The sequence below is a fragment of the Sturnira hondurensis genome, unplaced genomic scaffold (assembly GCF_014824575.4).
Source record: "Sturnira hondurensis isolate 20B ecotype Veracruz unplaced genomic scaffold, ASM1482457v3 Scaffold0016716, whole genome shotgun sequence".
NCBI classification, from domain to species: domain Eukaryota; kingdom Metazoa; phylum Chordata; class Mammalia; order Chiroptera; family Phyllostomidae; genus Sturnira; species Sturnira hondurensis.
Genome location: NW_028089347.1, coordinates 102,091 through 114,320, shown reverse-complemented (window position 1 = coordinate 114,320; position 12,230 = coordinate 102,091). Strand labels below are relative to the sequence as shown.

Sequence of the window (12,230 nt, the reverse complement as noted above, 5' to 3'; positions counted from 1 at the left end):
GGAACTGGCCTGCAACCCAGGCATGTGCCCTGACTGGGAATTGAACCGCGATTGTGTGGTTCGTAGGCCCGCGCTCAGTCCACTGAGCTACACCAGCCAGGGCTGTTTATTTTTTAGTGTTAAAATAATTGAGTGAAAATCTTACTATGCAAATAATTTTATTTTCATATACATGAATATTATGCCACATAGGTAGATGTAGTTGTCATCAACATTCTTGAACTTTTTTGTATCTTTGTTCATTTTTCTTTGCTAAAATTGTGGATCAGTGGTATACAGATTTGTAATGTTTAGGAAGGTTTAACTTGTTTTCATCTTTTCAGTAATACAGTAATGAAATTTTACTTAGTGTGTTAGGTCTATCATAGCCAGAAGGAACTGTTATGTAATAATTATAAATGGCATATAGGGAAAAGAAATAAATGGACTTTCTGATTTTTTTTTCAGCACTGACAGACAGACAAGAGAGTGCTCTGATTGAAATAATGCTTTGTACCATTAGACAAGCAGCTGAATGTCATCCTCCTGTGGGAAGAGGGACAGGGAAAAGGGTATGCCAATGTATTTTCAGTATTCTAAACTATGTTTTTCTTTTTTCATTATCTTTTATAAAAATTATTTGTAACCAAAGAACCAAATTTTTGAATCTTACATTGTACTTTTCAGATGACCTTGGTTGTAAATCTGTGTTTAGAAATAAATTTTTAAAGCATTAGCAGTTTGGGAAATTTCTTCCATAAGATTACTTTGTTAGTTACTACAGAATTACAATGATTGACAATTCTTGCCTTCAACACTGAATGTAGTGCACCATTTTAGAATAATGCATTTGTCTCTTCAGATTTATGTAATGCTTTCTATTTTCTTTCTGTTCTTTTTTCTTTTGTTTTTTAATTGCTGGTAGTAACTTACTGTGTTGAATTCATAAGCCATGGGTCATGGCCCATAGCTTAGAATAGGCTGAAAATGCTACTTGAGCTTGTTTTTATAAAAGTTCCTAAAGTATATTTCCTGTTCCTAACTGCTTCTTCTTGGTTAGTCTAATTGTGTATTGATTTTTGCTTTAGAACTGTTCAAAGCTTTTTTGTTTTTTAGGTAGCTTTTTTCCCCTTAAAACATGCAAGTTCTTGTCACTTTTGAGTTTCAAGTTTTACACTAGCAATTTTTGTATCCATCATCTAAAATGCAGTTTTATTATTTATTTTGTATATCTCAAACTCGACCACCTAACAGGGTCAGTGACTTATAAGTAACAAATGCTGTGTTACTTTAGGTGCTGACAGCAAAGGAGAAGAAGACCCAGTTGGATGACAGGACGAAAATCACTGAACTTTTTGCTGTGGCCCTTCCTCAGTTACTAGCTAAAGTAAGTTTGTGTCACTATCAGAATGTTACTAAGAAATAATACATTTTGTTTGGAAATGCCAGACAAGATTTTATCATAATATTTGCTTAACATTATTATGATGTCTTTTACTTTTTATTTTAATTTCAAAGTACTCTATAGATGCAGAAAAGGTGACTAACTTGTTGCAGTTGCCTCAGTACTTTGATTTGGAAATATATACCACTGGACGATTAGAAAAGGTATGTGCTGTTTTCTGTGTATTAAAAAACCTTGAAAATTATTAGTTTAGTTCATTCCCATCATAATTGTTTTTCCATATTTAAAAAATATATTCTTGTAACTTCTAATGTGAAAGGAAACATATCTTACAAGGCTTCTGTATTTTAAATAAGTTAGTTGGATTTAGAGAATGGTACTAACAAGGCTTTGATTTCATATTCACAGCCACATTTTGATTCCTAGCCATTATGTGACTCTCACTGATGATTTATAGAAATTGGGGGTGGGTAACAGGACCCCACGACACTTACAAAACAAAAGCAGCTAGTATCCATTGAAAATTTTTATTGCCTTCCAGGAATTGTTGTATGTTCTTCATATGTAGTAAAATTCTCACCAAAGCCCTATGAAATAGGTGATTCCTGTTAAGAAAATAAGCATGAGTGGATCAGTGTATTTATTTTCCATGACTAGAAAAACACCTTAAAATGCATGTCCTACTGGTTGTGGAGTTAGTTTATTTTAAGCTTTTCACCATGGTGGTATAATTGCTTTCTGCTTATCATGTATATAGTACCAGTGATTTTAATGAAAAATACTTGGATTTTGCAGCATTTGGATGCCTTATTACGACAGATCCGGAATATTGTAGAGAAGCACACAGATACAGATGTTTTGGAAGCATGTTCTAAAACTTATCATGCACTCTGTAACGAAGAGTTTACAATCTTCAACAGAGTAGATATTTCAAGAAGTCAACTGATAGATGAGTTGGCGGATAAATTTAACCGGCTTCTTGAAGATTTTCTGCAAGAGGTATATACTACAAGTATTTTGTCAGTTGGGGCCCCTTCCCCTTCAGTAACTGGATTAGTCTCTAGTCCTGGTAATAGTCCCTAGCAGCAAGTTAAAAAGATCTCAGACTTTTTGTTCTGTGATTCATCATGCTATTACTCCTCTACCAACATAGAAAGGTGGTAAAAATCTGTGACTTGGAGAAGGCAAACACAAAACTTAACATCTTTTGTTATTTTATAGAAATGATCTGGGAAGTTACCAGGGTTTCGCTGATGAGAGGCTGTTTGGGAACAGGGTGTTAATGGAACAGAAGAGTAGAGCTAGCCTCTGGCCATGTAGTCTCAAAAAGTAGGGCATTTCTTATTGTATGGTCTTTGATATTATAAAACCTTGAGAAATTTCTGTTGTAGCCACTGTTGATTTTTGGGTTTGGGATGTCCTGTTGTATTTCGAAAGAGGCTTAAGGCGTGGCACTCAAATACACTTGTGTTTTCATTTTGTTTTGTTTTTTATCATTTCTGGAAATACATTCAGCAGTCTAGTTGATTTGCATAAAATAAAAATTCTTCTCAAATTAATGTATTTAGCCTTTTCCACACTACTTTTACCATTACCGCTGCAAAAATCATGTGGACTTTGTAATTTTCAGGTTTCTTGTTTAAGAATTACTTTAACTTTTTTTGCGTGTGTAACATTCCATGCTTACTAATTTTTGCTTAATTGGCAGTTTGTGCAAATATGTTGTTGTACAATGATCACATTCTTAGTTAAAATTTTTAATGACTCTAATCTTGGCTAGATATCATTGTGATTAGAACAAGCAGTGTTTTGTTTTGTTAAGTAAGTTCAATTACTTGGTAGAAAAATTAAAATTTAAAAACAATTAAGCTTTTTTTGAGAGACCCAGTGTTTGGCACAGTGATTTGGATAGTATTTAACAAACCTTATAAGTTTCATGTTAATAAACTCATAAAGTTTTCAAAAATATAAGTTGCTCGGAATTGGAAAGTTGCTATCTGGAAAGGACTAGCATGGGCAGTGCTTAGGCAGAGGGTTTTTTTGTTTTGTTTTGTTTTTCCCCAAATTAATTATGATTGGACTGATATATCTTTCTTGAGCACTATATTTCTTTTATGTGGGTTTTATCATTTTGGTGTCATTTTTCTGATTGTTTGCTTGTCCTCTTTTCCTCTAACTTGTTTTTCTTTATTGTCCCAATGTATTTATTGCTGTGAAAGAGCAGATGTATTCATACTTTTGCGTCAAAATTACTTAGAGGAGAAAGGGAGAATGCTGTTTACGTTCTCTTTTTTGGGTATGATGTACTTGTGATAACAGCTGTGTCTGCTCATTACTCCAGCCATATTGCTTTAAATTTGGCCAGATTTTGGTATTAAGTGACATATTTAATATGTGGTTTTTATTAGGTTATGCTTTCAAGTTGGTATCGCCGTTTTGGTGTTATTAATGTTTAATATTGTATAATTACTATTCATAGGGTGAAGAACCTGATGAAGATGATGCGTACCAGGTATTGTCAACATTGAAGAGAATCACTGCTTTTCACAAGTAAGTTCAATCTTGAAGTTCTGATTTCTTAAAACTGTAGCAAAATCAACTTACATGTTTTGGAGTTTTAATATTATCAGAGTCTTTGCCTGATTTCTTATGCTTTTGGGGGGGAATACTGGGTAGAGTCATGTGTTGAATTAGATAATCACTGAAAAATTATCAGTTAACATACTTTTTTTAAAAAATACACTTTTTTGTTGTGGGGCATGTTAAAAAGTTTATTTTAACAGCATTCTTCAGTTAACACTCGAGTCCAAAACAAATGTGATTAAGCTTAATTTTTTAATATAACATAATTCTTTTTTACAGTGCCCATGACCTTTCAAAGTGGGATTTGTTCGCTTGTAATTACAAACTATTGAAAACCGGAATTGAAAATGGAGACATGCCTGAGCAGGTTTTTATTATTTACAAGTTCCATACTTAACTTTGAGAATGAAGACTTGCGACTTTTTAATTTTAACTGCATTTTCTTGATTCTTTTTACAGATTGTTATTCATGCACTGCAATGTACTCACTATGTAATCCTTTGGCAGCTTGCAAAGATAACTGAAAGCAGCTCTACAAAGGTTTGTGGTGGTTCAGTGGAGTTGTTAATTAGATTAATATCATTAACTCTTTTCAGCAAACTTACACATTTAATAGGTCCAATTTATTTCAATACTTTTGATTTAGTGTTCAGGCATGTGTACTTTTAAAAATAGTCATGTTTGTTGTTTGATGTATATTGACTGAAAACATTTTGCTTCAGGGTATGATTTAAAATTAAAAATCATTCACATTTGAAGGTGGCATAATTTATGGATTTCCATATAATTCTCAAAAGTATTGGGTAGATAATAGAAATACAGATTTTATAAATGATCACCAAGAGCCCTTGAAACAAGCATATGTAGCTGTTGGATTGTATAAACTGATGTGAACAAACCAGTTAGTTGCCTTGTATGGTTTTAGGGTCACCTTGATCATACTCAGGATCTCTCTGCTGATGTTCCAAATTGATAAATCACTTCTGATTGAGTGTTATATTCCAGCTACCATGTCTTAGAACTTTTAAAATTTTATCCATAATGATAGTCCTTGATGTGTTGTTTAACAAGTGAACTAAACAGTACTGTACTGTCTTTTCTATTTGTAAATTGGAAGCTCAAAACATTGTATTTATAATAGTAGATGTTGCCTTAAATATTTGGGCACATTTTATAGCACTATCTAGAAAATATTAGGATTAGCTTATAGGTACTTTCCTCATAAAGGAATTCTCTCTTTTATTTTAACAATCTAATTGGCTTTATTCAACAATTCATGAATTGGGCAGCATCCCATCTAGTAAATAAAAAGGTATTCCCAGGAATTCTCTTGATAATAAGTTTGTTTTGTATAAAAACATGGAAAATTTTAAATGCTTAGAATTTCTCTGAGCTTTTATATCTGCAATGCTGTTATATCTGCAAATGGATATTTCCCCCCTTGAAAAGGTAATGTGGGTTTGTTGTTAACATAGAGTACTTTTTGTCGAATACTCAAGAAACAGTGACCATATTAGTAAATATGATTGTTCACCTAAGTTGAAAGTACTACATTAAAAATTAAAATGAGAAAAAAAGTCATACATTTAGAAGAGGAAAAAAGGTAAAAGGAATATTATTGGGTACAAAATTATTCATGCTGAAGCTTGGTTGAGTTTGCTTCACCAAATCAGTGTTCAAGTTAAACCAGTTTTTATTTAACTTGTCCATTACATATACCAAATGTATACTGATATTCTGTCATTTGGCATTCAGTATCAGAAGACAGATCAAAGTTTATTACAAATAAATTAATGTGGATGGTCTTTATAGACTGTTTTTCTATTTTAAATTAATTGGTAAATATTTAGAAATAGAGAAAATGTAATAAGATTAATCTTTTTAAATGAGACATTTAAGTAATACCACAAAGCTGGTTTTTGGCTGTGTTTTTAAAAAGTACAACCAGTATCCTTCAAATAAATGAAAGATGTACTCTGCCTGGCTGGTGTAGCTCAGTGAATTGAATCCCGGCCTGGGAACTGCAAGGTTGCAGGTTTGATTCCCGGTCAGGACACATAAGAAGCAACCGATTGGAAAGATGAAGTTCTTTTTATTTTATTTTTTAAATTAATTTCTCCTCTTTCATAAATTGGCCACTCTTCTAAGTAAAGAGTGAGAATGGAGTATAAATCTTTAAGTGTTCTGTGGTAATGGATTTACTAAAGATAGTCATATATAGAGTCAGATAAGTTTTCTCATCCTAAAGGACCTAGACCACTTAAAATATTACCCATTAATATACCTGGCTTTTTTTCTTTCTTTAATCCTCACCAGAGGATATGTTTATTGATTTTAGAGAGAAGGGGTGAGAGAGAAAAACATTGATATGAAAGAGAAGAGAGAGGCCTCCCGTACATACCCCGATCAGGGATTAAACCCCAAACCTGGAACCTAGGTATGTGCCCTGACTGGGAATCAAGCTCGTAACCTTTTGGTGCACAGGACAGTGCTCCAACCAACTGAGCCACCTGGCCAGGGCAATATACCTAACATGGTTAAGGCTGCAATTTGTTGAGATTTTTAAGAAAATGGTTTCATTTGTTTTTATTTTCCTTTCTGATAAAGAGTAAACAAGAATTTAAATCTAATGTACAGAGTTAATATAGTTAAATGTATGATGTTTGTGTAATTTAAATGATCTTAAATACTAAGTTTTTTATGTAGTATTTTTTAAATGTGAAATTTTTTCAAGGAGGACTTGCTACGTTTAAAGAAACAAATGAGGGTATTCTGTCAGATATGTCAGCATTACCTGACCAACGTGAATACTACTGTTAAGGAACAGGTTAGTAATTACTATAGATAGCAGTATTTTTAAGGAATGTTAATAAATATTTGAACTGATATAGAACATTTAATACTGAGATCGAGCAAAGTAGAAGTAACATACATAAACATGTATATGCCATATTCAAAAATTAATGTGTTGATTTTTTATGGAGTTTATAATTGCTTTATTGAGTGCCCTAATTGTAGATATTCTGTGTTGTTTCTTTATGACACCCTTGGTAAACAGACCCTTATATACATTAAGTATATGAAATTAAAAATGTTATTTCTGAAAGCAACGATATAACAAGCATGCCTCAGGGAGGAAAGGTCTGTATGGTTTTCTTATCTTTGAGAATATTATCAGATGTTGACATTCCTGCCTGTCCTGATTGTGCAAGTTATTTTTTCTTATGTGGACTTTGTCAGATAATCACTTTCCTGCCTTTAAAGTATTACCTTCTCACCCCGTATTACCTTGTGATTCCAGTACTGCCAGCTTTCTTATTCTGGAAATAGATTGTTACCTGGTGCCGTGGGTAGTGTTCCCATCTGTAAAATAAATGTGACCCTGGGAATAAGAGCCTATTTAGCTCTGATTCCCTAAAAGAGGATTAATCTTTTTGGACACATGCTTTTTAAATGCTTTTATGGGATAGCTGTTTTTATAATCATGTAATAAGACATTAACAGTGATACAGTGAAAATGCTTATGGTGATTTCAAGATTTTCACCATAAGCATTTGTTTTAGTTTGGCATGTATTTACTTGTTAAAGCTACCATGAGCCCTGGCAGGTGTAGCTCAGTGGATTGAGTGCGGGCCTGTGAAGCAAAGGATCGCAGTTTGATTCCCAGTCGGGGCACATGCCTGGGTTGCAGGCCAGTTCCCGGTTCCTGACAGGAGATGCACGAGAGGCAACCACATATTGATATTTCTCTCCCTCTCCCCTTCCCTTCCTCTCTTTCTGAAAATAAATAAATAAAATATTTTTTTTAAAAGCTACCATGAAAGTTTTTCAAATATAATTCTCCACTACAAAGCTACCAAGTCATTCAACCCTTTTGTTTGTCACTTGTCTTTATTTCTTTTAAAGAAATCAAAATTAATATTTAAATACATTTGGATTGTTAATTTACATTTTTTAAATTTTAAGTTTTTCATTGTTCAACTACAGTTGTCTCCATTTTCCTGCCACCACTTTTCCCCACTCCATCCACCCCTACCTCCCACCCTCAATCCTACCGCTTTGGCTTGGGTCCTTTATACATGTTCTTTAACTTGACCCTTCCCCTTCTTTCCCCATTATCCTCCTTCCCACTGGTTACTGTCAGTTTTTTATTTCCTTGTCTTTGGTTCTGTTTTGCTTGCTTGTTTTGTTGATTAGGTTCAACTTATAGGTGAGATCATATATTTATCTTTCACTGCCTGGCATTATTTCACTTACATAATGATCTCCCGTTCCATCCGCACTGTCGTGAAGGGTAGGAGCTCCTACTTCTTTGTGCATAGTATTCCACTGTCTAAATGTACCATAGTTTTTTGATTCACTCATTTACTGATGGGCACTAGGTTTCTTCCAGCACTTGGCTACTGTAAATTGTACTACTATGAACATTGGGGTGCATAGGTTCTTTTGGATTGGTGTTTTACAATTCTTAGGATACAATCCCAGCAGTGGAATCACTGGGTCAAAAGGCAGTTTCATTTTTAGTTTTCTGAGGGAATTCCATACTGTTTTCCACAGTGGCTGCACTAGTCTGCATTACCACCAACAGTGCACTAGGGTTCCCTTTTCTCCACATCCTCACCAACAATTATTGTTTGTTGATTTGCTTGTGATGGCCATTCTCACCATTGTGAAGTGGTATCTCATTGTGGTTTATATATTTTGGAAATCAAACCCTTGCCCGAGGTATCATTGGCAAATGTATTTTCCCATATAGTTGATTCCCTTTTTGTTTTGCTTATGTTTTAGTCATGCAGAAGCATTTTAATTTGATGAGGTCCCATTTGTTTATTCTTTCCTTTATTTCCCTTGCTCTAGGGGACATGTCAGTGAAAATATTGGTGCATGAAAAATCTTGAGATTTAAGTCTTTTATCCATCTTGAGTTTATTTTTGTCTGTGGTGTAAGTTGGTGGTCGTTTGTTTTTTTTTTTTTTCTGTGTAGCTGTCCAGATCTCTCAACACCATTTGTTGAAGAGGCAATTTTTACACCATTTTATGCTTCTACCCCTTTTGTTGAATATTTATTGACCTCAGAGACATAGGTTTATTTCTGGGCTCTCTATTCTGTTCTATTAATCTGTGTGTTCTTATGTCAGTACCAGACTGTTTTGATTACAGCAGCATTATAATATAGTTTAATGGCAGGTATTGTGATTCTTCATACTTTTTTCTTCTTTCTCAAAATTGCTGAGGCTACTTGGGGTTGTTTATGATTCCATATATATATTTTTGAAATATTTGTTCTATATCTGTGAAATATGCTATTAGTATTTTAATTGGGACTATGCTGAATCTATAAATAAAAATTTACATTTAGCCCTGGCTGGTGTAGCTCAGTGGATTGAGCACGGGCCTGCGAACCAAACAACTGCAGTTCAATTCCCAGTCAGGGCACATGCCTGGACTGCAGGCCAGTTCCCAGCAGGGGATGCACGAGAGGCAACCATACACTGATATTTTTCTCCCTCTCTCCTTCCTTTCTCCTCTAAAGATAAATAAATAGAAAATCTTTTAAAATGTTTTTTTTTTAAATTTACATTTAATACCTAAGTTTTGGTCTCTTTTTTCTTCTTATTTCCATCCCTTTTCTCCCCCATACATACATACGTGGGCACCAATAAGTGAGAATATACTAAATGGCCAAAATTCAATTACTGAATTTTGTGTTTTCTTGCAGAAGTATAAAGTATATTGCCACAATTATTACATTGCAGAATTCTTCCCAGTTCTAAGTATATAGTTTTGTACTGTGGCAATAAGGCATTTAATTGTCTTGAAATTAAATTTTTGTCTGTATAATTCAGATGAAAGAAAATCTCAGTAATAAATTGAGTTTACAGATAAATTCTTAGAATAGAATTTTAATGAAATATGCACAATCCAAACCTAATACACAGAATATTGCTTGATAAATTTTCACATGCCACCAAGATATTAAGCTTAATACTCCCTATTTTATACAGTATTAATACATACTTTTTTGTCATTTTTATTGTTAATCTATTACAGTTGTCTCAATTTTTCCCCCTGTTTTTCTCTATCCATCCTACCCCTCACTCCCATAGTCAGTTCCCACACTGTTGGAAACTGACTATGGGAGTGAAGGGTACCATTTGTACCAATTGTACTAATTGTGAGGGGTACCTTAGTACCAATTGTACTAAGTCATTGTACCATGACTTAGTACAATTTGTTCAGATCTTGGAGTTGATTTGGTCAATAAATAGCTTGTGTACTGACTTCCTACCAAGCTTCTAGGACTATGTCCTGGTCAACTCACTTGACCTGCCAGCTCACCTAATTAATAAATATCACCATACTTATCATTTTGTATAATTTCTGTGTGTGTTGTAAAAGTTTTTGTAAACCTATATCTAGATAGGTGGTAGTAAAATAAGAGACTGAAAAAAAGAGGTGAATCATAAAGTGAGGAAAAAAGTAAATGTGGTTAATTCTAGAAAAGATAAAACTAGTATTAAGATCTGTTCTGTGTTGTAATCAGTATTTCTAGCAGTAGTTTTTCTTTAAATGTAATTTCCTGTTGACTTTGTGACCCAGAATTCTGTCTTTGTTACCCCTTCCCAAGAGATAACTTTTTCCAGTTACCTTCCGACTAATTTTAACAGCGCTTAAAACTCCTTTTAATGTTAAAGTTAAGACTTCCTTTAAAATTCCTCGTACAGTTTTGTTAAGCTCCTTGAAATATAACTTCAGCCTTAAGTTTATTAGGGTACTATCGGGTTTGCCTGGTGAGTAGTAAAGAGGCCAATACTTGGTTATGTTTTTCTGCTTAAGCACCACATATATTGATAATGAGAATGCTTTTAAGAAGTACCTTAGACTTTGTGATTTTTCTTCTAAGAGATGTATGAGATATCCCTTGGTGTACCAGGTTTTTCTTCTATAGCAGAAAAAATGGTACCAAGTTTACTATTTCATATTTCAGAATGTATACCATTGTGGTACAGTATAAAGTGTAGGATTTGGCGTCAGAAAACCTGAGGTTGAGTCCTGACTGCATGCTTGGGTAGTGTAAGCATATAATACAAGTCATTTAAAGTTGCTGAAAATAAGAAAAGGATATTTTTGAAACTACCTTGTAGTTAACAAAGCATGACGTAAATATTACTCTTTGTTACAGAAATTACATTCCTCAGGTTTAAAGTCTTAGAAAAATACTGTCCATTGACTTTTCTGAAGAGTTCTGAATAGTTGGATTCTATTTCTGTGTTAAATGTGTAAGTTCCTCGTGGCAGTTGGTGATAAGCCGTAACATATTGTTCCCCTTTTTTTAAATAGGCCTTCACTATTCTGTGTGATATTTTGATGATCTTCAGCCATCAGATTATGTCAGGAGGGCGTGACATGTTGGAGCCATTAGTTTACACCCCTGATTCTTCATTGCAATCTGAGTTGCTCAGCTTTATTTTGGATCATGTCTTCATTGAGCAGGATGATGATAACAATAGTGCAGGTAATTTTATTGTCAACTTTTTGTTAAATCCGTATATCTACCACGAATCAAATTTAAGTAATGATGTAAAGTTTTGCACTACTATTTGATAGTTTATTCCTAAAACATGAAACAATTTTCAAGGATTATCAGAGACAGGGTAGAATAAATACTTGTTGAAAAGGATATTCTTATTTTACGCTTTTTTTTTTAATATTGGGAATCTTACATTGAAGACCTGACAGGGTATGTACCTACTTTTCACAGAAGAGGAGTTATAAGTGGCTAAATAAACGTAAAAAACCCAAACCACTGACAACCCAGAGAAATATAAATCCATGTAAGATGGTTATATTTTTTTATAAAGTAATTCCATTTGTAAAATTTGTCCAGAGGAAAACTCTTTACGTAGAAAACCTTCATCACAATTTTATTTTCAGTATCAAATAATTAGAAACAATCCTTTAGCAGTACATGGAGGTTGTAGTCTGTCCTCTGGATAACTGAATGTCAAGATCTCGCATACTAGATCAGAGCAGGAATATGTGCAGTGTTAAAAAGACATAATGCTTCCTAGGCCAGCCTAACTGAATATGTGTACTTGGATAAAGCAAGTATGTGTGATAAGAGTTGGGGTAAGGTCATTTTTAGAAGGGATTGGAGAGTTTCTGAGGTTGGCTGTCCCTAGGAAACAAAGGAGCTTAGCCAACAGACATTGAATATGTAGATCTTATTGACAAACTATCCTATTAGGAAAGTTGATGAATGT

General features: G+C 33.7%; 1 protein-coding gene across 1 annotated transcript in view; it reads left to right on the top strand.

The window, feature by feature from the left end:
• The first annotated feature begins 433 nt into the window (after nucleotides 1–433).
• LOC119001545 (cohesin subunit SA-2) overlaps nucleotides 434–12,230 on the top strand; it is a 38,132-nt gene continuing 26,335 nt past the window's right edge. Inside the window, exons 1-9 of the mRNA XM_037066943.1 lie at nucleotides 434–551; nucleotides 1,274–1,366; nucleotides 1,498–1,587; nucleotides 2,180–2,383; nucleotides 3,864–3,934; nucleotides 4,247–4,334; nucleotides 4,427–4,507; nucleotides 6,702–6,794; nucleotides 11,308–11,482. Coding sequence (XP_036922838.1) covers nucleotides 486–551; nucleotides 1,274–1,366; nucleotides 1,498–1,587; nucleotides 2,180–2,383; nucleotides 3,864–3,934; nucleotides 4,247–4,334; nucleotides 4,427–4,507; nucleotides 6,702–6,794; nucleotides 11,308–11,482 — 961 coding nt within the window. The 5' untranslated portion in view covers nucleotides 434–485. The remainder of the gene's footprint in view (nucleotides 552–1,273; nucleotides 1,367–1,497; nucleotides 1,588–2,179; nucleotides 2,384–3,863; nucleotides 3,935–4,246; nucleotides 4,335–4,426; nucleotides 4,508–6,701; nucleotides 6,795–11,307; nucleotides 11,483–12,230) is intronic.